The sequence below is a fragment of the Amblyomma americanum genome, chromosome 1, assembly GCF_052857255.1.
Source record: "Amblyomma americanum isolate KBUSLIRL-KWMA chromosome 1, ASM5285725v1, whole genome shotgun sequence".
Taxonomy (NCBI): domain Eukaryota; kingdom Metazoa; phylum Arthropoda; class Arachnida; order Ixodida; family Ixodidae; genus Amblyomma; species Amblyomma americanum.
The window spans coordinates 140,048,843-140,076,287 of NC_135497.1; the positions used below are offsets into that span (position 1 = coordinate 140,048,843).

General features: G+C 49.2%; 1 protein-coding gene across 1 annotated transcript in view; it reads left to right on the forward strand.

The window, feature by feature from the left end:
- The window catches only part of LOC144113756 (uncharacterized), a 61,292-nt gene that overhangs the window by 12,124 nt on the left and 21,723 nt on the right, over positions 1–27,445 (forward strand). Inside the window, 9 exon segments of the mRNA XM_077647061.1 lie at positions 5,754–6,004; positions 6,293–6,410; positions 14,880–15,031; positions 17,345–17,498; positions 17,856–18,010; positions 20,241–20,376; positions 21,606–21,754; positions 23,859–24,009; positions 24,895–25,982. Coding sequence (XP_077503187.1) covers positions 5,754–6,004; positions 6,293–6,410; positions 14,880–15,031; positions 17,345–17,498; positions 17,856–18,010; positions 20,241–20,376; positions 21,606–21,754; positions 23,859–24,009; positions 24,895–25,982 — 2,354 coding nt within the window.

Genomic DNA, 27,445 nt, shown 5'->3' on the forward strand with positions numbered 1-27,445 from the left:
CCGGATTCGAATTTTTCCAAATTTTTCCTTTGCCGCTTTCAAGGTTGCACGAATGGCACTTTTTTAAAATCTAATCGAATACGAATAGTGAAGCTATAAACAAACAAATACGAATCGAACATTGACAGAACCGAATGCGATACGAATCGAATATTTTTACCAATAATCGCTACTTGTGCGAATATTCCTGCGAAATTGCGAAGAGCTAGCGGCCACATTGCGGTACAGTGCTACAACTTATTCAGTAATATCAACACTGATTTCCACTGGAGGGTACGCAACACTAAGCCAAGATAACTCTGGCCTTCATGGCATGCGTATAGACCGCAGCGAATAAAGCAACGCTACATCGCAGCAGATGAGAGCTTTGCTTCAGCCATGGCCTCCGAGATCGGGTAGAAGGGCACGGTTAACTACCTGACCACTTTCGCGTCGCCCAAGTCTCGGTGGCCATGTATGAGCATTAGGAACGCTGCTACACGAATGGACTGCGTTACGGAGCTGAACCCTACATCCAGTGCAGCCCAATCTCGGCGTCGGAGGGAACCCAGTTTTTGAAACAGCTTCCCACGAAAAATATGCCGTGCCTTATTCCAACTCCGGGAAATTATTCCAAAAGTAAATTATTTGATTCCCCAGTCGAAAAAAATCGAATATTCGGGCATCCCTAGCCGCTTTAGCCGGATTCGGTTTTTTTTTTCAGGGCCACAATGCTCCATTCAAGGCGCACGTGCGCCACGCGCACATAGACTAAAGTAATTTCAAAAGATTATTTAATTAAATTGTAAGCCGTTTGGTTCCGAACTTGGCTTCTGGCTCTTTTTAATGTGCTGTGAACTACCTCCATCGTGCGTGAGGTGCCCGCCAGACATATATAGAAGTGACAAAAAGCATCTGCGAGTCGTCAATGGCGGTTCTCTGAATGTGGGGAGCTATTCTGGATGAGGTTTGGACACTGCGTTCACTGGAAGCTCCACACGACTACTAAATATGGAACTAACATCTCACGAAAACGTCAGCCCTAAACGAATATGCTCCCATACTTAGCTAATCGCGTAACTGGGCGGCCCTGTAACTGGCAAAGAAACAGCATGTTTTCCAGCAGTGAAATCATGCACACACACAAAAAAGGTTATCTACCTACGGAGGCCCAGTCATGCCTTTCTCACACGGTGTCCAGTAAGCTGGAATTGCGAGCTATTTTCAAAACCACCCCAAACAATGTTGTGGGCAATTAAACAGTACAGACAATCTCCCGAAAAATTTACGCAGGGGGCGTAACACAAAGCGCCGCAAGCTGACGGTAGTGGTAGGATGTAAATAATATAACAGCGCAAGTTTCGGCGATTTGACATTCTAGTTTTGGCAACAGAGAGTGTGTGCTCCACATTTTCCACGCTGCATGCGCCCTAAAAAGTGTAGAATTTCTCGGGACGAGCCAATCGCCGAGGTAGCCCGGGAAAACGAGGGGCGGGCAAATATTGCTGTATCGATAATCGGCGCTCGTCTTCTGGCACTTCTCAACCTGCTGATTGAGGCCTTTTAAATCATAAGGCATTTTAAACGTAAGGCGGCCCGTGTTATTAGGGCAAACATCAGCTGTGCCTGAAGCCGCTGCGGTGGTTCAGTAGTAATGGCAGTCGGCTGCTGACCCGAGACGCGGGTTCGATCCCGGCCGGGGCGGTCGCATTTCGATGGAGGCGAAATACTGGAGGGCCGTGTACTGTGTGATGTCAGCGCACGTTAAAAAACCCCAGGTGGTCGAAATTATCCGGAGCCCTTCACTATGGCGTCCCTCATAGCTTGAGTCGTTTTGGGACGTTAAACCCGAAACAACCAATCAAATAATTTAAAAGAAATTGGCGGTGGTTTAGCTCTGGTTAAACCTGGAGTGACGCGATAGCTACAGCTGGCCGAGTGGAACTTGGTCACGTGACCAAACACGTGATCAGCCACGGCGCCGCGCCGCCGGCAGCTGCTCCGCATCACGTGACCAACCACATGACAGCGTGGCGGCGCCGCCACCGCCACGGCGCCTCCACGCCTAAGGCTCGGAAAGCTACCGTAATGTAGCTATCGCTACATAATCAATTAAACAGTCGATGAAATAATCCAACAATCAATCAGACAATCAAACAACGTCTGACTTCAGGTGAATATGTTGGAGGGGGAGTCGTGTCTCTCGAAAATTAAATTGATGTAGTAATCGCGAATGATGAAAAAGAAGGCAGTGCTAAAGCCGGAGGCTGATTTGGTTTTGGTTTTATGGGGGTTTAACGTCCCAAAGCGACTCAGGCTATGAGGGACGCCGCAGTGAAGGTCTCCGGAAATTTCGACCACCTGGGGTTCTTTAACGTGCACAGACATCGCACAGTACACGGGCCCCTAGAATTTCGCCTCCATCGAAATTCGACCGCCGCGGCCGGGATCGAACCCGCATCTTTAGGGCCAGAAGCCAAGCGCCGTAACCACTCAGCCACCGCGGCAGCTCAAAAGCCGGAGGCTGAGAATACCTGCTTAGAATACGAGCAGATAAACGCAAGGAAATGAAGGGCTCGCTGCGACATGCATATGAAGGAAGCCAATAGTCGCCGAAACTAAGAAATGCGTAGGGGAATTTTTTATGCGATAGCGCAAGGGCCCCGTGTCGCAGAAAAGTCGTTGTCGGCGTTGCAGTCGGCGTGAAGAAAAAATCCGGATTTTTCGAAAAGGTGGCTGTTACAAACGGCTCCCATAGATGACGCCAGCCAAACCAGCGGCGCATCCCACGAAGAGCTGCCGTCTTCCTCCTCATCCTCATATAATCACGCGTAGAGACGACGACTCACGTTACAAGCGTTGCCTCAGCGCAACGCATCTATGTAGCCTACATAGTAATCAAACCCCCGACCCTGTGTTGCGAGACAGACAGGCTACCGCTCCACGCAGGCACGTTCGCAGGGCTTCGTTAAAGCGGGGATTTATGAGAATGCCGTGTGGTCTTTCATATAATGACTGTGATTGTAAAAGAGGAAGCAGTGTGTCTGCGTGGACGAAATGAGCCGTTGTCGCGTCATAACCTTAAAGGTGGAGCTTAAGGGCCCCCATCTTTTCTTTTTATGTGTGGTATTGAGCAATGGGAAATTAGTACTGCAATTATTCTTTATCCATTACGATACTGCTTGATGCGGAATTGGAGCGCATCTTTTTAGGTGTTTTGATTTTGCGATATACTGAGACATGAGCGACGAGCTTGTGCATGCTTCGGCGGCGCGAACGACAGGGTCATCTCGGCTGCAGCGCGCACCTCTAAAATTCTGGCGTCGGCGGCTCGTTTAGCAGCATCTGCAGACGAAGAACTTCCACCGGTTGCGTTGTTCATTGTTGAGACAGAACTTACGGGACTATACTGTAGTAAGGATATATAGGTAGACGGCTTATATGAAAAAGAGAACGCTGCGTGTCGCGTGGACGGCGCGAACAATGTCTCGTGCGATACATTTCACAGTACCCGCCGCGAACGGAGTGGAGCCTGGCGAGACTGCCTAATAATAATAATAATTGGTTTTGGGGGAAACGAAATGGCGCAGTATCTGTCTCATATATAGTTGGACACCTGAACCACGCCGTAAGGGAAGGGATAAAGGAGGGAGTGAAAGAAGAAAGGAAGAAGAGGTGCCGTAGTGGAGGGCTCCGGAATAATTTCGACCACCTGGGGATCTTTAACGTGCACTGACATCGCACAGCACACGGGCGCCTTAGCGTTTTTCCTCCATAGAAACGCAGCCGCCGCGGTCGGGAGACTGCCTCGCTGATCGGGGAATCGCGGGAGGCGGCGCGTGCCATGGGTGCCGCGTGGACGCATTTCGCAGTGTTTCCTATTATGGAATCGGCGGTCGGACGACGGTGACGACGGCGCGCTACGGCGCGTTTATTAAGGGGCTTTACGGCGCGTACCGCTGCGGCGCCATCTCTGAGCGAGTGGCGGCACTCTGTGCGCCCGCGCGGCAACACGTGTTTGAGTTCATCTTTGGCGCACGGTTACGCCGCAAGCGTCGGTCAGGGGCATCGCTCAACCCGCGAACGGGCGCTTAAGAGCTGCACTCTAATTGATTAAAACAATAAAAAAATGACAGGATGGCTACCAGTGCGTAACGCGAGAGTCAGCTACAGCTGTTAAGATATATTTTACCGTATGTTGAGGTTAAGAATATGAGGGCGATTTCATATCGGTATAGTTCCAGAGCACTCTTTTAGTTTTCCACACATACTCGCTTCTCGACTAGCCCTCCACCTCAGACTGCCGCTCTAGTCATGCGGCGCCACCGATGACCCTCTTCTCGTGCAGCGCGTTCCGCGGCAGCTATTGCAGATCAACCGTGCTACACCCATCCGTTCCCGCCATACTCTCCCTCCTCCTTCCATGGTAACCACCCTCCGGTTGTGCGCTGCTACTCTCTAGCAATAGCTTACTCCTGCCGTTGTAACCCTCATCCTCCTCCTTCCAATGTAACTATACGCTCCTGGTGGGTCTCGTGGCAACCAACACCGCTTGCGCCTTACGCTCTTGTCATACCCTCCTCTTTCCACGGTAATCGTCCTCCTCTTCCTTCCAGGGTAGTCACCCTCCGTCTGGTTCCCGTGGCAACCGATCACCGGTTGCGCCATTTTACGTTCTCACCGTATACCCTCCTCCTTCCACAGTAACCACCCTACCAGTACTTCCCATGGCAACTCATCCACTGGTTACGCCGCATACTAGAAACTGCTGATGTCAGCCTCTCGGCCGCACCAAACGCGAGAACACATTCTGAACGATTAGATGCACGCGTTTGGCTGATAGTATTCGTTGCCTAGCTTCTATCGGCGTTGTTCCCGATAGTATGCCCGAAATTCGAAAATGCGCCTAATAGTGCTACCGCACTGAAATGATTTCCCATTGATCAATACCACAAATACTCTATGCTTTCTTTGGTTTTATTAACTGCTGGCTTCCTTCATATCCCGAGAATGCTGACAGACTTCAAGACGCTCCTAAAGGGCCGCCTTGTCAACACAACGCCCAAACTCCATGATGTAACAAGGCTGCGCTGAAACCACTGCGATTTTCAGCTACTGTGATTCAAGAAAACCGTGCAGCATTCCTCTGTAGCCGCATGGTCTAGTTTGATATTGCCCACTGTACACTGTGCACTTTTGGCGAACGCAACAACGGCCATCGACCTCACTGGTCACTCGCACCGACGGCGTTTTGAATTTGTTGCGTTTGGTGCACGATTGGGAAACACTCGGGGTCTGTCCGTACCTGTGACAGGCAGAAGCGCACGTCACCGGAGTAGGCGCCAGGCAGAGGCGCACGCGACCTCAGTCCGGCGCGCTGCTCTACCCCCTTTGTGGAAAGATGGCAGTGTAAAATCACAGTTCCGATATTAGTGGCTGCAGTCTCCTTACTGCTATAGTGTTGTACTGCTTTTCTCACTATTTGATCCCAAAACGTGCTGGTTCTCAATGACAAATTCGTGCTCCGTAAGCTGCTTTAGATAATTGACAATTCAAAAGTACACTGCACTATATCACTAGTCTTGAAGAACACTGCCCCGACCACCGTCTCACTTCTTGCCAAACAAATGCTTAAACGCTCATTCGCCTTGTTAATTTACTGCTGACGACTTTACCCAGTCAGTTTAACGTTGTTATCACGGCACTATGTCGCAGTAAACTATAGCTTGATGTCTTCAAAATTTTCCTGAGAAGCTCCTCTCTGTTTCGTGCAGCATTGTAGAAAAGTTCAAGAATTGCTGCAACGCTCTGGAAGAACGGCACAAGTGCTCAGCAGGAAGCCAAGACCTCTATGGCCACATGACGTTTGTACAGAAAACCTTAATCGAGAGCCTGGGAGAACTGGGCTGTGGAGGTCTTCCGCCACCCGATCATACGACCACTATAGGAACCCGTGGACCACCAGGCCCACCCATCACGTTCGGAACTGACACAATTGTGCCGCCAATGTTCACCATGCCGACGGGTGAGTATGAGCGTAGATTTGTGTTGCATGGCCTCCAATAAAGAAAACTCGTAATGTTAAGAACGAAAGGTGAGCGGGCAAACCTATTTTAGTCTGGTCTGCACACGCTTGCCCCTATGAAGGCACTGACCACGCAATGCGTAAGCATAGGTGTAGTAGATTACATTGCAAAATCGCAGCTTTTATCAACGCTTGCATTCTTAAAATACACTGTTCAGCACACATTCGCCACCAACGTGCTATTTTCGGGACCACGTGGGCTGATGAACTGGATGTTGTGTATTTCAGGTATTCCTTCCGGATGCGCTTACGTGCAACTGGTGCGCCGCTACTCCTACTGCGCTGTAGCCTTCTACGCTGACCTTGAAGGGCGGGGAGTAACTGCAACCAGTCAAGACGTGTGCAAGTGAGTCGTTTTGTTTGTATGCTCGCCTATAAAAGAGAAAGTGTTATCGCGGGAAATACATAAGGGGGGGGGGGGGGACCGTAGCGAAGAGAATTCCAATTTTTGTTCACAGTAATTCTTTCGTTTTTGTGTTGCTCTGCTGACAGCAACAAAATATGTATTTATTGCCGAGAGATTTGTAGTTCTCCCCGCCACTGTATTCAAACGCGTGACATCGATGATGATATCGAGTGCGTAATATGGACACCGTGATCTCTGACTGGAAGAGGATGGCGGTGTGGTCTCGCCACGGAGAACCGCAGACGGATCGCTAACTGGAAGAGGATAGCGGTGTGGTCTAGCCACGGAGAACCGCAGACGGATCGCTAACTTGAAGAGGATGGCGGTGTGGTCTAGTCGCGGAGAACCGCAGACGGATCGCTAACTGTAAGAGAATGGCGGTATGGTCTAGTTGCAGAGGACCGCAGACGGATCGCTAACTAAAAGGATGACGATGTGGTCTAGCTACGGAGAACCGCAGACGGATCGCTAACTTGAAGAGGATGGCGGTGTGGTCTAGTTGCGGAGAACCGCAGACGGATCGCTAACTAGGAGGATTGCAGTGTGGTCTAGTTGCGGAGAACCGCAGACGAAACGCTAAGAGGATGGCGGTGTGGTTTAGTTGCGGAGAACCGCAGACGGATCGCTAATGGAAGGCAGGACGACGCGCTTCCTGCTTGCGTCTCTCGTGTTCGTCCTATGTTGCGCACACCACAGAGTTTCTTACTATTAACTAGAGGGAAAGCTGGCGGCTCTGTAGTTATCCTCCAGATCAGCAATGAAGAAAGTCCTAACGACAATTGTTTCCTCTCTAGCACAGAAAAAAAGCGCCCCCCTCTTTCCCCTTTCTTTCCTTGGGAACCGCCGCGTGCCTAGCAGATTGGCCTCACTGATCTCAGCGAGAGAGTTCGATTGGTATAGATGAATGAATGATAATAACGTGGATAAATGAGTACGTACGTCTGACCCAAAAGGCATATATCAGCACCATGGCACCCCTACTGCTTTCTAACCTATAGCGGCGAAAGGGGTCGACTAGGCCATACGCGCTAGAGCAGTGCTATCTGTGCAGGTCTTGAGCTCAGTTGGTGTTGCCTAAGGCGCTCCCGTTGTCTCCACGCCGTGACTGAGATTGGCGCCAGAAAGAAGGGTGAACACGGAACCGAACCTAAACGAACTTTGGCGAAACTTTCAGTCCGTCCCCTGCTGTCTACGTGTTGCGCTGCAACAACGGCGTCTACCTATAGTACCGTGGTGTTGCAAACATGGAAAACGTTTCTTTTCCTCCATGTGGGCGAAGCCAGAGCATGGCGTGAAGGAGCCTACGCTCTGTCATACAGCTCGAGCGACGCGAGCGCAGTCCTCATGACGCGTGAGCGCCACGAGTGTTACGCAATCCGCGTGCCCGCGGACAACGTTTATAGACATACTTGAGTTTCAAAACTGCTCGGCGCGCGCGTAGAGAAGCCGACCTGCCGCTGTTCTCGCCCCCGTGGTGCTGCAGTCAAGGGTTGAACTGTGGACGCAAATGCCGGCTCGCAACCACGGTGCTCCCAACGTTGTGGTTGAGCAGGGAGTTCCGAGATCGCTTGAACAATGTTTCTTTTGCGAAATTCTTTGAAAATTAGGAATCACTTTCATTAACCATGATTGTTTTATCGCGCGGCTAAGAGTTTGAGCAGCGTTGGCGTATAGTTTTTCGCTAACACTGCATAAGTTCCGCGCCCACTTCAGCTAGCTGTGCCACTGCAAAAACATGCTCCTGCTGCATTTACCATGGCAACATCTGTTACAGGTAAGCTTGTAAATTGGCGTGTAATGACGAAAACTTTGGCGCATTGCGGAATAATTTAAAATGCACCTGCCCGTCACGCAACGTGTCATGTGCTAACAGGATAGCGCGTGTGTATAATCGGGCTGCCGGGCAAAACTTTGCCTTCTTGACACCGCGCGCTGGCTTCGCCCACCACGGGACTACGAAGACTGTTGTTGACGCATGCGCCGCTTCGGTGGCGGAGCAGCCCGTATGCACCAGGGAGTTGAAGGAAAATTTCGCCAATGTTGGTTGAAATACCAACTGCATATGCTTTAGAAATCGACGAGCTTAAAGCGGTCGAATGTATTTGAAATGGTGTCGTAATCGCCGCTTGAAATCGAGACGGCCATCAAGCTTCTCCGGAGTGCACAGCTCCGTGTGTGTGTGTGTGGCGGGGGGGGGGGGGGGGGGGCGCTCTGGGGACGTCACTGCAGGTCTGGTGACGTCACGTCTCTCCAACCAATGGGATTTATTTAATCTCATGACGTCACTGTTATCACTGTTAACGTCGCTGCCCGACAACCAACCCGGCTGCCCGCCAGTGTGAGACGCCGGTCGCCGGGTTTTCGCTCCAGCGAGGTTTCTATGCTATCGCATAAAAACACTCAAGTTGTCAGAATACACTGGCCTTAAGGGGCAGTGGTATACACACATACATTCAAACAAGTGACTCAGGCGGAGCAATTGTCGACAGGCTACTGAAAGGCTACACATAAGCACCACCACCACTATTACCAAGAGCCCAACGTTTAAATGAAAAAAAAAATCTCTAATAAATGGTCGTACGCTGATATGATGCGGAATCGCGAGAAATAAGCGACTCTATGCAAACATTCGACTCAGTATAATGAAATGGAAAGAAATCACCTAAATTTATTACTCATTTATAGTTTGGACCCTGCGCCTCACACAGGATAGGATTAATATGAGGGAAATTAAATGGGAGAGGTCTTTGTCTTTCCGTGGGCGTAGTGAAGGTTGTGATGATGATAATACTGTGCACCTACTGAGAGATAGCCTAAGGTGGATGGCCCAGCCTCTTTTTTGTTCTCTTGCGCTCTCACTACGGGACTTTTTTTTCCACTTTGTTTTCGCAAAAAAAAAAAATTAATGCGGGTTACGCATTAAAATGAATTATGCACTAAATTCATTATGTTACGGGCAGTCGGAAGTATTCGTGCCAGTTTGGCACGCTACTTTTGAGGATAAACACATCCTCTCATCTCCGCTTCGTCGAAAATACTCTTACCGACGTTCGCCAGCCTCTTGTTCTTAAGACGGCATACAAAGTATAGATAGACCTTGCTAGATACTCACATTGCTAGGAGGCCGTAGGTAAACACTGCTTTAGGTAATGGTCGTAAAATAAGTCCTGTCCTAATCGTCTGTGCAATGCTTCTTAACCGGACTGAAAGACACCGGCTGTGTGCTGCTATCAGTTCCGCCTATCCTCTTCGGCGATTGCCTCTTTTTGAAGGTAGACTATAGACTGCTAGGCAGGATCGGAAATCGTGTCAGAACGGCACCGTTTGTTTTTCAATGCGCATGCACCCTTGTCGGCATTTACGACGTCGCCGTTGCTAATGTCTCTTTACGTTTTTAGGATGGGTGATCGTTTGAAACGACGTCGCACATATTTCATGTTTTCTCTGGCAGCCTGTCCGCGGAGCGAATGGCCCTTTCCCATTTTTCGAGACGCAGATGGTTAGATAAGGGAGCAAAATAAATCGTTTTTTTTTTGCATCTAGTGCAGCTGCTATGGTGAAACCGGGCACAAAGCATATCTTACAGGATAACGCAGTCACACCGTTCACATGCTCGGTATTTCCATAAGAATAGCACTGAAACTTCTCCTTGATTATATTAAGCTGCAATAGAGAACGAGTAGCCATTACTGAAAGCCATGAATGCAGTGGCGTGTCATGAAAACAAACCCGACAGGCAGTAAAATCTCCCAACACAACCAGCTAGATGCGTGGAGCAGCGAACCGCGCGATTGCCACGACGGCGCAACCGTCGAGTGCGGCGCCCTCTCGCAGCCTAGGAAATTCGCGGCTCGTTCTTGCGGGTGAGTTTTGAAATTGACGTATATATCTGCAGACAAGCGTCATGTTTGTAAACAAAGGTGGGGCTGGGGTCGGCAGCGTCGTCGGGTGTGGACAGAAACGTAGCATGACTACACTGCGCCAAGCGACGCTGCCTTTGAAACCAACTCGTGTATGCACATATGCTTTTAGCTCCCGTCGTAGGCGCACCACGGGCGACCTTGGCGCCAGAACGGAGAACACGGAGGCGAAACGAACTTTGGCGAAGCTTTCAGTCAGCCTAGTGCTGCGTGCTGCGCTGCCGCCGGAGCAGTGCACGCGTCAACAGCAGCGTCTTCGTGGCCCCGTGGTGGGCGAGGTGACATTGAGCGAAGCTATCGCGCGGCGCCAAGGAGCCCGAGTTTTGCCCTGCTGCGTTAGAGGCGCAAGCGCAGTGCTTGTGACACTTGATAAGCTAGGCGGCTAGGCGACAGAATTGCGTGAGTTGCCTTCATTACGTAACGCATGCAAACCCTAGAACACAGGTACCGTTGCACCATCTATCAGCGCGACCAATAACCAGTTCTTATTTCTTGTTATTCGACGTGCTGGTTGGCGGAGATACAGTCCCTAGATCAGCTGATGTAGGGACTTCAGGTGGAGGCGGTGACGGCGGCCTCCAGCCGCGGCGAATGTCTCAGCTGTAGTGCGTTAGCGCGTGCTGGCACCATCCCCTCTTCTTCGGCACGTGGCCAGCGTTGGCCGCGCCGATTGCCGTACTACGGCCTCGAGCGGCCGTGGCCGTACATAAAACGAGGCAAAGAAAGCTGGGCGCGCTGTCGCTCGATAAGAAAATGAAGGAAAGGTGACTGATTAGAGACGCTATCAAAGATTCGCGTATGCATATATGCTTCTAGCTCCCGTCGCAGGCGCGCCACGGGTGACCTTGGTGACCGTCCTAGACTGCGGCACGCCTTTCCTGCAGTGCATTTCATGCTTACATCTGCTCTTGATGACGAGATAGTCTGTGAATTTTTTTCAAAGCGTGCATGTCGCTTGTGGTTAGAAACATTGTGAGCACTTTATGCGCCTTCGTCGTCGTCGCCTCTCTGGCTGCGACTTCATTCTCCTTCACCTGTAAATTCCCATCGTCATCGCGTGGCGCTGTTCGCTGGGAGCGCGTCTGTGCCAGCGGGTGAGAATAAACGTCTCCCGTGAGGTCTTCCCTTACACGTGGTGGAGGTGATGCTTCACGGTGAGGAGCTCGCAACATTTTTGTTGATGCCAGGAGAATAGTTCTACACTTTTTCAGCCTGTTCGCCATGCGGAATTACCCAAGCAGCGCGCTGTATCGGCTTCTTCTCCGCTCCTAGTCGGTAGCAAATAACAGCGCGGCTACGGCGGGCGACTACTTTAATTGACTAAATGAAATTGAGAAAGCACGAGGTATAGAGAGAAACTAAACGTCTCCAGTTCTCAACTCGTGGGCCGATACAGCATGCCCGATTGATAAGTGGAATAAATAGGACGACGCCATGCACGACGGGAAACAGCTTTTGCACATGATGAAACTTGTGACGTACTTCCTGTTTTCTCCCAGCCACTCCACCCCAGAAAACATGGAAAATTACTGAACGGTTCACTCAAAGGGTAACTTTGAATAAATGGTCTCTGTTCTTTGGAGCTTCTTTGAGCAAACCGCGTGCTTGATATTCTGCTTGATGAAACAGACATTTGCGGCAGGAGTCGGGCTCTTGCTCCACCGGTAATGTGTGCAATAATGCTCTCTTTTTGCTCAAGTGGCTTCAGAAGAGCTGCACAAGTGCATACATATGTTTTTTTTTTCGCGCTTCAAAAGGAATTTACGCTCATTCTGCTTCGCTTGATATTTAAAGTCATTCTGCTTCTTATTTATAGTTTTCATTCAAGTGCGCGCCTTCGGCTTGATCAGAGGGGCTTTTGGTGGGGAATTTGCTGTGTACACCAAGTACTGATCGACGTGCAATGGGTGAATTCACTTTTATTTATTTATTTATTGCAACACACTGTTAATCCCACTTGGGATTGCTAAAGTAGTGGATTTCACATTGCGAGAATATACAATTGTACATTCAAGTGAAGTTTGGTGAAATATGTAAGTTCAGAATTCGGTACACAATCGAACTGATGACAAAGCTTTGTATTGGCATCCACATTAAGAAGTGAGTACACAGTGACCCTCTAATAGCCAAACTTTTTTGCAAGTAGAAATCGTCCAAGGTCAAATTTCGGGAGTGGTACGGAGCAAATTTTGGCAATGGCCTGGGCCAAATTTGGAGGTCGCCATCGTGTCGGGCATGCTCAATTATGGCTGGAGATCGGTTTATCCAAATCAGCCAAGGTCAAATTTTGGGGGTGGCCCGGACGAAATGTGGAATTCGCCATTGTGTCGGGCACGATCAATTATGGTTGGACATCGATTTTGGTTTAAATCGGTCCGAATCGGTCGAAGGCAAAACTCGGGGGTGGCCCGGGGCAAATTTTGGCAACGGCCCGGGCCAAATTTTGAGGTCACTATTGTGTCGGGGCGGCTCTAGTATGCTTGCACATCGATTTCTGTCTAAATTTTGGGGGTGGCCTGGACAAATTTTGGCATTGGCAATGGCCCGGGTCAAATTCGGAGGTCGCTATCGTGTCGGGCCCGCTCTAGTATGGCTGGATATTGATTTTGGTTCAAATCGGCCGAGGTCAAATTTCGAGAGTGGCCCAGGCTATATTTTTGGAAATGACCACGGAAAAATTTTGAAGTCGCTATCGCGTTGTTCACGGTCAATTATTTTGGACATCGGTTTTGGTCCGAATCAGCCAAAGTAAAATTTCAGGGTTGGTCCAGGGCAAATTTTGGCAATAGCCCGGGCCAAATTTGGAGGTTGCCATCGCTACGAGCCCGCTCAATTATGGCTGGACATCGATTTTGGTTCAAATCAGGCCAAGTCAAATTTCGGGGTTGGCCCGGGGCAAATTTTGGCAATGCCCCAGGGCAAATTTGGAGGTCGCCATCATTTCGGGCCCGTTCAGTTATGTTCGGACATCGATTTTGGTTGAAATGGCTGAGGTGGAAATTTCGGGCATTGGCCGGGACACATTCTTGGAAATGACCAGGGCCAAATTTGGAGGTCGCCATCGTGTCGGGAACGGTCAATTGTGGCTGGAAATCGATTTTGGCCTAAATCGGCCAAGGTCAGTCTCAGCCAATCTGCTGCTATGCTGTTCTTCTCAAGGTTAAACCAAGGTCAAATCAGGCACAGAATGGGGAGCGATTTTTGCGTTGAGTAGAGCTGCCGCTCTAAAATGAAAGATTGCACTTGAAGCATGCGACGGGGCACCAATGCTAGTTTTCATTCATTCGCACCAACTTTAATTGAATAATAAAATTAGACAACCCGGGAAATAACACTGCGTGACTTTGCCGATATCCTACGACATTTTCGGTTTTCTAGGACAGGTGTTGGAAACGCACACTCGTTGAATCTCGCAAAAGGTAAAATAGAAAAAAAAAAAACTACACGTCGTACGTACTACTACCTGAGTCCGGGCTGCTACAAACGTCGCGTTTAGCGGCTCGCTGTGAATGGTGAAGGCGACGGGCTGCCAGCAGCCGTTCTGTCTTTTTTTTTTTTGCGCGAAGAGATGCACGGCACGCAATCCGGGTGACTAACATCTGTCAGTTCGTCAAAAAAGAACGTTATTACCTCCATTCCAACTGACTACACGCATAATGTTCTGCGCCGCGGCAATGTGGCATGTATGAATACTTTTCCCTTTTCCAAATAAAGTCGTTGGAAGTTAGCGCTGTGTGCATCTTTGTTCTCCGTCTTTGTCCTGTGATGGCTATAACTCGGAAATATGAAGCAACAAGCCGAAGTCTCTACGTTACTGAATCTTTATTAACTTCTCGATCCACGTAACGTGTGGGTGCTTCCAGAAAATGTCGTACAGCTCTGTTCGAGTGAGCGACGATACAGGTTGGCAGTTGACCGAAGCCCTTTGCACCACAATGATCACAGTTCTGGATGCGATCAGTTACAGGGTTGTCATACTGGAACAAAGTTCTCTACTATATTTTTGCAAAAAGACTGTACGAGACAAATGAGCCCAGCTGGCCCTTTAATTCCTCTGTAGTTCACTTTGATGTCATCAGAGAACAAGTTACTGCCACACCACGAGATATAGGTATATTGGGCTCGTACGGCCGACGCGAAGCCGATCACCTTCATATTGATTTTCAGCGTACAACTCATCACAACGTGAAGAGCTTCACATGTAACGCTGCTTCATATCCCTTACACGATTGGACCATAGACGCAAAACGGCCAAGTGCATAAAAGTGGCATGCGACTGCGGTGGCGACAACGTGAAAAGTTGCCATGTATGATGAAGAGCGAACGGCATTCGCATTTAACGCATTACGTTGTGCTCCTGATGTTCATACCGCACAGTTGTGCGACATGCAAGTGCGCGAAATAAGCGCGTTATATTCGCGTCCAAAAGTGTGAAAGCTTCTTACGAACCGTAAAATAATGCGTGTTTTCAAATCCAAATTGTCTCCAGTTTCGTGAATGAGTTCCTGGAGTGCCAAGACAAAGCCGAGGAGGAAACGAAATGCAACAGGCCAAAAAATCAGTTCCAAGACCTGAACTACTTCACGGATGTCCTGCTGAAGAAGTATCAATCACAATGCCACCTGACTACGCGGTTTACAAGTAAGATGTCCCCTGCTTAGCTGCTGTCTCAGTACTCTGCGCAGTGTCGCTTCAGGGCGCAGGCGCCGCAAGCATAAGCGCCAGCCGAACTGCATCGGGCTAGCTGGCTGTGGTGGGCCCCGTTTTCGTTGCAGTCTTCAACAGCGCTGCTAAGGCAAACGCGCTCTCGTATCTCGCTGCTTTCTATAGCAATAATTTGCTCCAAGCTGACCCAGCTAGCGGCGTACTTTGTAAACGGAAAGAATTTCGAGAGGCGCCGACGGAGCCCGGACGGGCCGGGTAGCACGAATGCAGTTCTGCTGGCACTTGCGCGCTTGCTTTCAGCGGCGCCTAAGTCGGATACAACTTAAGGATGCAGCGACGTTTCCCCGTCAAATGATCCCCTTCCAGTCAATGGCGTCGGGCGACTCTCGTGACCCTGCTAGTGTGTCAAAAAAGGGAGTGGTAGGTGAAAGAGGATAATCCCTTCCCTCTATGGTCTGATATAGCCCCCCTCTCTCCATTGTGACGCCACTCCTTGCATTGTCACGCTAGCAGGGTCATGAGAATCGCCTGCCGCCATTGGCTGCAAGAGTTTCCTTTTACGGGGAAAAGCCGCTGCGTTCTTGAGTTGTATCCCGACTATAGCTGCGCTCTCCCTCGTTCCCCGCGCTCGCCGGTCCTTCGCGTTAAGTGCGAACACGGAAACAGTGGGCGAACTGCAACCCGGTGAGTGCAGTTCGAGAAATACTGCGAGAAATACTTTGTACTTCAGAGGGGTAACCGGTTCGTTTATTGTAGCGTTTGTCATCGTTTGGTGAGTGCAGTACATTAAACTGTCGGCGCTAGAAAAAGCAGGAAATAATAACAGAACGTGGCCTAAATTTAGAAATGGCTAGCGCAATACTTTTCTACCATTCTTTGTTTTTGTCAGTGATTTATCGTCTTTTTTGTCACTGAATGTGCGCACATTGCGGCATGCACCAAAGCCCTGGGGAAATTTCTTTCAACCCCGATGAACTGAGAGGAGCAGTGCCTTCCTTGAGCATCTTAGTGAAAATAAAAGTGGTCTGCTGACACTAATGCTCGGTGAATGCAAGAAATGTCAGCATCCCATGCCGAGTAGGCAAGAGCAGCGAGTGAGCACGAAACGGCGCCAAGCCTGCAAGTTTGGCCGAAGATGCTTGGCGCACGTAGAATCATTAGTGTTGCAATTCTCAGAACGCGCCGCGTCACTCCCGTCGGTGGAATGAGCAGAGCTATGGAGAGGGTCAGCGCTGCTGTGTGTCCATTCCTCCGTCCTCACTTGAGTTAACGCCGCGTGCGTTGCGTATTCTCCCTGTTAGACCGGGTGCCACGTTCTCCTACTGAAACTGTTCAGCCACGGATCCATTGCTTCAACACTTATTTCCACGCCTGAGTTCTTAATGGTGCTCCCAAACACCTTCCGAGGAGAGCACATCAACTCGCTCAATCGCTGAGCACGGGGGGGGGGGGGGGGTGGGGGGGGGCTGAAAGCTGCTCAGACAGTCTTCTCAAGATGCATCCGAGCTCATGTAGGCGGTGCACAATCGCGCCAGAATGAAGTGCGAACAGCGCCTGTGAACAAACAATATATTTAACGTGCACACTTTCAGCTGCAGTATACAACTAGACTGATTCACGTTCCTGGGAAGAGGGTCTACTGAAGTACACAGTTGTAAGCCAGTTGTAAAGGAATGTCTCGCTGTAAAGTAGAAAAGTACGGCTTATGCATGTTCGCGTTCGGACAGTGCATTTCTCGACAGCTCGCTCGCAAAAATGTTCGGGATTTATGGCGGCCACTCTGCAATAGACCTAAAAATGATCTGGGCATGTGGGTGCTGGCTATGGGAACAATTTTTCTCCTTTGGGCGGAAATTCCCAGGATCGATGTGAACCGTGCTTGGTAGGAGTGGGACACTGTTGAAGTGAGAATAAAATTAGATGCCGGCAGAGCTTCCCAGAGCACAGTTTAAACTTCTAGCCTCAAGTTTTTAGCAGGTCGACTCGATGTAGTGAGCAGGTGCCGCAGGCGAGGCGAAACTTGCGCCTCTATCGTGTTGCTTTCTGAGCGCTGATATCCGTCCTGTATTTTACACCGCTTCACACCTGAAATTAACCATTAAATTTGTGCAAACTTCCTGCGGGGTCTGTTACGTGCTGTATTCAGGGATGCATTACATATCTTCAAGTATAAAACGTATATTGCTGCAGAGTACATTTACATTGTGTCAGACTACCTTTGGTGTTTCGCGCCAGTGTCAGCATGTGTCAAGACAACACGCTCAATGAATTATTGCTTGAATGTTACAGAGCCAGATAGGCCAACAGGCCCCGATGGCCGTCCAACGACGCCAATGGGTCCTGTTCCTCCTACGGGGTGCAACCAGAAGGACCTGTTGCGAAGGTTCTTCGCCTGCGGCATCGCGTTGCAAGCAAGCATTGAAGTCGCGGATGAACCCTGCAAGTAGGTCGTCCACCGATTACGGTGTTCCGCTAGAGTTGAAGAACTCGTAACTCAGAACTGTAAAAAAAGCCAGGTTTTTCTTATTAACTTGCTCATTGATAGCGGGCAAGAAATCCAGCAATTTCCAGTAAATCCAGTAAGAAAAAGCTTTTTCTCACTAAGGAATCAAAAACTCTACGACCAGGCAACAGCGAGTCTTCCTTCTGCCTTTCAATTGGCCGCAGCTACTCGAAAAGGCGGCGGCACTGAACTTTGCAGCAGGAGCAAATTCGTGGTTTTTCCTTCGCCTTTGCTTGATGCGGCAGAGCTCTGCTCGATCGCGTACGTTCTCATCGAGTCTGCTTTTGTTTGGCACAGGTGCATCACCGAGTATGAGAAATGCTACGCACGGGCCAAGGACCAGTTGCAATGCAAAGACGACAACATGGGGAAAAACTTCACGTACTATATGCTCGAGCTCACCGAGGCTACGAAGCAAATGTACAACGTCGCACAATGCCCGAAGTCATTTTGTACGTCTGCGAAATTTATTTGTTTATTCAAAGATAGCTGCATTGCCACGAAGACATTATTATTGCAGGGGGGGGGGGGGGGATTTACGAAGAAATCAAGTTTAACAAGTGCCATAGTCAGATGATGAGACATTCGGACAACACATGGAATAGGCATAGTACGCAATGAAAACTCACGCACGCAGTCGTGTATACATTGAATAAGCCAATGTGAGGATAAATTATTTTAAGAACAAATGGATGAAACGGCTCAAAAGCTGTGCAATCGACCACTTTTTTTTTTGAACAGTTTGTTCCAGACAGATATAACGTGCGGAAATAGAGAGTTCTGATAAGCTTTAGTTCTGCATCTGCTTTCTGGCACATTAAAAACATGATCAAAACGTGCAGATACAAAATGTGGCATCTGAACGTACAGAGCTTTGCCATTCCCGGCTTTGTTGAAATAGATGCGATAGAACGTTTCTACTCCACTGCTCAGGAGCCTACTAGCTCCCAGCCAAACTATTCCCTTGTTGCTGAAACGCTGTATCGGAAACTGTACCCATTGGAGACAGAGCGGGGTGCGTGGTTCTGTATGGCTTCTGAAGCACCCGATAATGTAGTCATGCGTGGATTCCATACTACACTGCCGTATTCAAGGATAGGTCTGACGTGCGTGCACTACATCAGTTCTTATATATTTACTGCGGCTTTATAAAAAATTCGTCGGAAGAAATTCAACCTTCTGGATGCTTTGTTTATTATACCAGGTGTTTCAGGGAAGCCCGCCACTCATTTTTAAAAATGGGGTTTTAAATACTTTTTAGTGCGCTAGCGCTACCGCCCCGACTCGCCGATTTCGCCGTTGTCTGTGCGGTCCCACCGTGGCAGGTGGCAGTTAAATTAAGTGGTTGAGAGAGGTTGCTAGGAAAGAGCAACCTGGGTCGCACAAGTCCCACCGGTGGCAGCACCTGCCATTGCAGGGCAATGGCGCGTCGCTTAACCGCTGCACCCTCCCGGCGGCCTATGAATGTAAAGTACAGAAAGACCAGTTCCGCATCATGAGCATTAACCTATGAATGCTATCGCGTCCTGCCCTTAAGGCAAACCTCAAGTGTCCCCTCCAGGCACGAAAGCCCCCATCCACAAATTTCGTCGATATGTGTTTGAAGCCTGCTTGACATTGAAAACCGAGGCATGTACCGACATTGCAGTGAAAACCGAAGTGCTAGCGCGCCTAATTCGTATTTGTCCTAACCATGCTGTATCGTCCGTCATTTTTTTTTGCGCCATATTAATACCCGAGTTGGCTTACGTTGATCATAAACAGGCGAATCATGCTAACTAGTAGATTTCTAATAGCTCTAGCTTTTCAACTATTACCCATAGGCACCTCATTGCAATTAGAGATCTGTAGCCGGCCGTTTGTATTCGCCATATAAGGTTCTATAATTGCGAATGCGCGATTATGCTCGCCGCTGTGGCTCAATAAAGTTGGGCCATTTCTCGCGGCATCCGAAAACCGCGCGCCTGTGGAGAGCGCCGAACGATGGCCATCGCACCGCGTCACTTCTTGGCGAACTTGCCACGTGACCTTCTCTGCGCCGCCCCCGCTGGTACAAGGAAGTGGCGATGAGCGGGGAGCACCGCGGCGCAGGCGCAGAATGTCACGTGACAAGCTCGCCACGGAGTTACCACAACGGAGTGACGCGCTTTGATGGCCGCGCTTTGCGCTATCCGCAGGCGCGCGATTTTCGAATGCCGCGAGAAACGGCCCAAATTTATTCAGCCACAGCGGCGAGCATTAGCGCGTTTTCGAAATTATAGAACCTGATATGGCTGATATAAACGGCCGGCTACAAATCTCTGGTTGCAACAAGACGCGCATCGCTAATAGCTACAAAGTTAACTATTCGAATTTAGCGAATCGCTTTACGAGTTAACATGATTCGCCTCTTTTCTGACGTCGGCATACACCAGTATTACTACGCCGCCAGAAGCGTCTCTACCTGAAAAATCACATTTTTATAAATTAGCACCGGGCTTCCCTGAAACAAGTCGGTTCTCCGTGTAATGTCATCTCTGAAGTACACACCGAGGCACTTTAGTCTTCAAACTTTTTCCGAAAAAGCAGAACTTAAACAGTACACCGAGTTTATTCGCTTACGCGTAAAATTTGCTTCGGCATCTCACGCTACTGATGAAAAACGAGAACTTTTCTTAAGTAGCTTCTGATGCCCTTTTCCAGATGCTGGTGGCATCACTGCAGGCAAATGCGACGCCACTGAAGCCATGCGAAGGTTTTTCTTGTGCGATCTTTCTTTCTTCCGTGTTGTCGAAAATGCTGCCAGCGCGGGCGGAAAAGCAGCCCAAGACATATGCAGGTAAATGGCCTTGCGCTAGCAGCTCCTTAATGGCGCTGCTGTTCTTTCATTGCCTGGTGACGGCGGTGAAGAAATCAAGTGTTGCGCCTAGAGCTACGGGGCATATTACGAGCAGGTGTTTCTAGTAATGTCTTATCAAGCGGCCGGTGCAAACAGTTTCACGTAATTAACAGATAATTTGGGCGAAGGTGAAATAAGCTTGGTCTTCAGCGCCACCAGGCACCGTGCAGCGAAAGCGAGAGCTGTCTTCTAGGCCAGACTGCGTCACAGCTGCCATAAATTATTTCCGCACCTAACGGCTGCACACTGTCCGGAGCGCATGTGCAGCGATTGTCGCGTCTTCCTAATGAAGGCGCAGAGACTGTCTTGGCATGCACATAAATTATTTGAAACCAAGAAAGCGTGCGTTGAGCGCAATATTCATTTACAATTGCAAAATCCGTACTATTTCTTTCTGCGGGGTTTTCCTTACTCGTTGAACATACTTCCTCTCCTGGGACGCTAAATATTGCGAAGTGTCAGATGGTTCTCCTGGGCATTCGCTTTCGTCTGCGGCACTAATGGGGGCGCAGTCCGCCTGGCTATCTATATAGGAACTCTCTACTTCTCTAATTTTCTTAGTTCCTGAGCTTTAGCTCTGGTGCTTTAGCATAGCGCTGTCTGCAGTAGTTTGCCTTGAGCTGCGAACGCAAACGTTCGTCACAGAACTTATGGGCAATAGCGAATCTTGCAACCAACCATGTTGAAACCCTTAATTTCTTTTTGTCACGTGCGCAAAACGCAGTGAGATAGTTTCCCGGTATCACCATTGCACATTACTGTTCACGACATTCGAAACGTAAAGTGGCTTTACGAGAGCGTGGTTTCTGTACACGCCTGTCGTATTGCGCCTGTGAAGGGTAGTCACCGTCAATGTCAAGAAATATTAGCTCAGATTGACAAAATAAAAGGAAATGAAGAAGAAAATGGACAGCTAAAGAGGAGGAGGTGTCAGTGATTCATGAAAGACTCTGCCGTTCTTTGAGCAATGGGACGTCATTTCTCGGTCTGTCGCTCCGCGCTGATAGTGAAGAGACGATCGCACCTTCAGCCGCATGCCCAGCGCGCGTCTTCATTCTGGAAGGAGATTGTAATTGTTGAGCAATCAGTTCTGATTCACTGGATTTCTATTTGGATGCCTGCCTTTTAGAACTGTTCACCTCAGCAGCTACCGTTACTCACTGATGCAGGTACGTGTCTGATGTGAACGAATGCTTAGCGAAGCTGGAGTACCAGACTGGTTGCACGAGATCTGCTCTGCACAAGCATGCGACGTCTCTGCTGAACAAAATCACATCGCCATTCTCACGGAGGTGCAGCAGGGGCAAAGGCAAGTGAAGTTCTCCGTACGCTTGGAAAGGCTGTCTCGGGGCAGGTCATGAATTTTCTTCGCATGCAATGCCTCCCCTCTGCAATGCTTCGGCGATTGAGGGCATTATAAATAAATAAATATAGTCGCGCTGTCGAACCTGCAATCAAGTGAACCACCGGTATGCATGCAAGTTTGTTACAAGGTTCGCCTCCATCGAAATGCGACCGCCGCGGCCGGGATCGAACCCGCATATGTCGAGTCAGCAGCCGAGCACCATAGCCAATGAGCCACCGCGGCGGCTCCAATCAGATTATGGCACGAAGCATCGAGGGGGAAGACTACGGCAGTCTTTAACTTTATTGTTTCGTGTTAAAACAAGAATTCTTAAATAAACATTCTGGAATCTGGAAGAAATTATATCAACGCATGCTATTTAAAGCATTCCATACTCCATATTTACTGGGGCAACACTGCGCCGTAAGGGTATGACACGATGGTATTAATGGGTTAACACCCATATATGCGGAATTCGTTACTCTCAATTTCACATTCATAGATCCCTGAGAGCCCTCATACCACTCCCGGCGCAGTGGCGCAGCGACCTGGCTTGTGCGACCTGGAGGTTGCTCCCCCGAGCAACCTCTGGCGACAAGTCGTTAACTGCCAGCTGCCACGGTGGGCAGGTTGTGATGAAGCCAGGTCACGGCACCTACGTGGCCCACGTGGCTGCTTCTCTGAGGATTTTTCTCGTAGATTTTTCGCTCACGGTCAACGACGCCGGCTTTTCTGCGGCACAGGCTCCTTAACACTAACGCGTTAAAAAGGCTGCGATAAAAATTGCGGAGAAAAATTACAATGAAACTAGATATAAATGAGGCTAGATTTGATGTTTTTACTAGCAATGCCTCTATGAAATGTATGACCGAGAACGCGGCATAAGACACAGTTTGTAAGTTCGACATTTTTTTTTCTGAAATGCATTCTGCTGAATTCTCGTTTATAGTTCCTAATAAAATAGTACACAATATAGATAGCTGCTGAACAGTGTTATATTGCTCACGAATGTCGCTTATAGATTTTTAAAAATAGCCAAATCAATGCATTTTTGCTAAAATAATGAACTTAAACAATTCCAAAATCTGTACTGAAAATTTTTTGCTGTGCGATGCAAAACCTCAATGCATATTCATTATCTAAAATATCGAAGAGTAAAGGTATATATTTGATTTTTTTTTGGTAACTTCTGTAATGAAACTTACTTTTGCGCTTATCTGATAATTTTCAAAGGGTGTCACATGATTAGAAAATCTTTTTCCCAAAGTTATTAAGAGCAGTGACTTTCCCCGGCTCAATAAAGAGCCGCAAATTTCATGGTAGAAATCGGAGGGGGTCGAGCGCAAACTCTGGTGCCCTTGCCATGGAATAAGCCAGAACGTTCACCCAGCACTTATCGTTTTTTTTTCTAGTTAAAGTTGAAAAACCACTTTCATTATAATTTCCCAGGACAAGGCAATATAGCTCGCTACACTGAGCGCAACCAACTTGGTCAGTTGTCTGTATTAGTATGAAAACAGCGTGAAGACTTTTCTCAAGATCCTATTCCGACAGAAAGGAAAAAAAACAACTGTTGCGCAGTTTTTCTGTAGCTTTAGTTTGAATGGCTTAGAGGCTGTTCCGCCTCTAAGACATTCAAATAAGTATTGGCGCACTGAAGCGAAACTCGAGAAAACAATATCGAACTAGCAACAGCCGTATATTTGCTGCTACTGGCGAAATGGTTTACGACGCGCGCAAACTGAAGCGTATTCGTGATACCCGACTCTGTGGTTTTTTCGAAATATGGGTCTCCTCAGGCGCTGGCAGCAGAGTGTTAAAAGCTTCTGTAAAGCAACAACGTGGTGCCAAAAGCCCTCATATTTTTATGATTAATATTTTTTGTACTAAGGAGAAACCACAAACATTTTCCGCTTTCAGTGGCTTGTAGAGGTGGCAACCGTTCCGTGTGCGTTGCGCTTACTTGAAAGCGCAGTTACAAACACAGGCATATCATAGAAGCGATATTTTTGTAGTCGTTGCCCGTAAAGGCAAAAGTTCTGGCATGTGTTGCCTTCCTTTTTATCAGGAGCTGCAGCGTGGAAAACCAATGCTCAAGTAGCTCTGCAGAAAGAGAAATGCGACGAGTCTGGAGTGCTCAAGAAGGCTCTGGTATGCGCTATCGGGTTCCAAAACTTCATGGACCAAAAAGTGTCACGACGGCGGCCCACAAAGGAAGAGGTGTGCCCGTGAGTACAATCACGTTCGCTGTCATGTGGTGCACAAATAAAAGGTGAAAATTTTCATAATACACTCAGTACCCGAAAGCACCGAAAAAAAAAAAGAATTTATCTTAGGAGTGTGTGAGCAGGTAGCTTAACAGTTCCACACGTTCTTACTCTGGACTAACCGACGATGAAGATAGCAGTTTAATATTTACGTCTTCAACTGCGGCAAAATTATAGGCGTCGCATTTTATGCATCGAGCAGTGTTCCTAGAGCTTCTTGCATTTCTTTACAACTTATTCTTATTCAGAACATATTGCATCTTATAAGTATTGGGAACAAAATTCTTTAGTTTAGTTTGCAAACTCAAATGGGACCGAAGCATAGGAAACAGTTCAGTGCCAGCGTTGTTTCAAATACAAGATTAAAAATTAAAAGCGGCTGGCCATTTGTGTTGTTTGAAAGCTGTATAAGGTAGGACCAGCCGGCACTTTAACATACCCAGGCATGTATATCTTAGTTCGCCAAGATACGTTTCGCGTGCAGCAATGTCAGGCTAATGGCGAGCTGAGCTGCGTAGCGCTGTAGTGGCTGAAGTCAAAGACGGCTGCGGCCTCAGCGATAAAATGTTGCCGTTCTTATGAGCGAGGATAACGGAAAGCACGACTGTGTAGTTACGAAGTCTGTCAGCAGGAAATTTCAGACCGTCGTATCCATGCGTTGCCTCCTGTTCTGCGGACGTTGTCGACTGATGAGTGCCGCAAAACAGCGTAGATCTGAGACTGCATTAACCTCGACACATCAGCATTTTTGATACGACTGGCCGCTGACTTATGTCATATTGAGTCGCAAAGCGCGTCGTTAACCGATCTTTGTCGCGCATGACAACTTGAGATATTTTCCTCCAGGTTCATCAAAGATTTCGAGAACTGCATTGACAACGCCAGCCAAGGGAGCACCTGCAGAACGGACATGTCCTTAAGCGCGCAGCTGGTTACCTACAAGAGACTCTTGGAGGAAGAGTACGGCGTCGATTGCCGGGTGCGAGATTCCGGTGCACTGAGCCGGCGCTTTTCGGCGGGCAGCGACTCTGGCGACTACTCCTACGATGATTCACGAAAGCGCGAGCAGAAGTCGCAGCGCAACAGCCATCACGAGCGCCCGCAACCTGCCTCGGGCAGGAAGGCAGACTCCTACGAGTACGACGATGGCCCTCGACGCCGCGGCGGCGTGCGCAAGGCTGCTCCGAGCCGGCCGGGCGCCTACAAAGGCCGCGAGGATTACGATTACTACAACGACCAGGCGAAGGCAATGCCAACGCCCCCATTGCCACCGCCGAATGTGGAGTACGAAGACGAAGACGCCAAGGAGTATTACGACTTCAAGCCGGACGTGAAGCGCGGCGACCAAAGCGGAGACGGCGGGCGTGGAACCAGGGGGAGGCTGAGGAGGGGCCCGGAGGACGACGAGCGACCGTCGCGCAAGAGCAAGAGGGCGGACGGCCGCTCGAAAGGGGGGAGGAAGAACGAGGCACCACAGGAGAAGGCGGCCAAGGACCACGCGTACGTAGACGACGACGACGAGAGCCCTGTTCGGCCGGGCAGCTCTTACGACTACGGCTTCGAAGAAGGCTTCAGTAAGAAGAAGCTCAAGAGGAATGATCGCAATGAGGATGCCAGCTTCTTTGAGGACGACCAAGATTCCGAGCAGGAAGACCGTCGGCGCAACCGCAGGCAGGACGCTCCAGCCCTTGGCAACGTGCCAGACGACGACGATGAGACCTTGGACGAAGAGCGCATGAACGCCGGCCTCGACGCCGAAAAGAACATTCGAGGAAGTCGTAGAGCTCGCGTCGACGACGAGGACGATGACGAGGACCCTTTCTTCCGCGGTAAGCTGGCACGGGCCAAGCAGGACAGGAAGTTTCAGAGAAGCCGCTACATGCAGATGGAAGACGATGGCTACGAGGAAGCCCAGCGCCGAAAAAACCTGAGCGGTGAGTTGCTGCACTGAGGAATCGAGCGCATTTGTGGGCCCGTATACCGCATTACCTCGTGTTTTTGCATCGTCTTGGCCAAAAGTAACCACTCAACGGGGTTTTCTTAGCCGTATAGTGCAGCACCTAAGGCACCCCTAAAGATCTCGAAAGGTTAGGACAAGGGTTCTTCTTACCTACACAGATTTAGAGCTCAAGGGATGCCATGAGTGCTCCGTTACACGGCTAAGAAACAAACCTCGCTGCTTCCTTACTTTTGTCAAAGACTGTGCACTGCAGACATATGTAGAGCGTCCGATGAGCACAGGATCAGGCTATTCCTAGGCAGCTTTGAAATTCCGTTTCGATGTTTGCTTTTGTACTAAACGCGCAAAGTTTACTACTTTAGGCATTTCAAAAAACACGCAAGTAGTGCGCTTGTCCTGTGTGCAGCTCACATCAGTCTCATATATACAGCACCGATATGTTAAGTATTAAGGAGCACAGGGATACGTAGGGATACAGATCATAGAAACAGCCTATTCTAAAACGAAAGCTCATTTTACGCACAAGGTTGTAGGTATGTAAACAACTTTATTGACTCAAGAGAGAATCAAGGGCCGGCAGTGGGGGGGGGGGGGGGGGGGGGAGCAGGAGGACGACAGCTCCTCAGGGCGCGTTAGATGGCGGGGAACTTTTGTGCTTCGGCAACCCCTCGAGCCCAGCCCCTGTCCAAAGCTGCAGCACCGACTGCGAGCTGCGCAGAGCAGCCTCCCATCGCTCCTGGTGTTTTGACCCTTGCCACGGGGGCTTGGGTTTGTTCGGGCAATTCAGAAAGATTCTGGTGCTAGGACACAAGTGGAAGCGAGGAGAGGTCTCACCGTTTGTTATGATGGAGACAAAGGGGTTGTAACTGTGGCCGTTTGAAGCGTGCGCCTTAAAGCCTGATCGCTTTTGGGAAGAGAGTTTTGCGGTGGAGGGTACATCAGGCTGAAATGTCTACAAAACAGGTTGAGGTCGTGGTAGTTGAGAAGTCGATCCCCGGCACTGCGATACGAAGGCAGCTAGGTCGCTCTCGGCCTGTTTGACGAGTGCTCGCGCATAAGTGTGATCGGCCGTATTGCTTGGGTGTTATATGTGTGCAGGGACCCAGAGGAGGGTGATGAGGCGAAAAAGTGGGGTGGATGATTCTAGGATTATAGCAGCTGGGGAATGGATTTCGAGATTGGCATAATTAATAATTGCTGTTTTAAAATATAAGAAGCTATATTAGCAGATGAGTGTGCGATTGCTAAGGCAATAGCTGCCTCTTCCGCTCCAAGGGAATCTGTCAAACTTAGAATGGAGGCGCTGACAATCGGGTTTTGGAATCCGACTACGACGGCTAATGCGAAAGCTGGTCGGTTTGAATATTCGGCCGCGTCTACGTAAACTGCCCGAGTATGAGGATGATAGTGTTTGTGCAGAGCCTTGGCTCTAGCTTT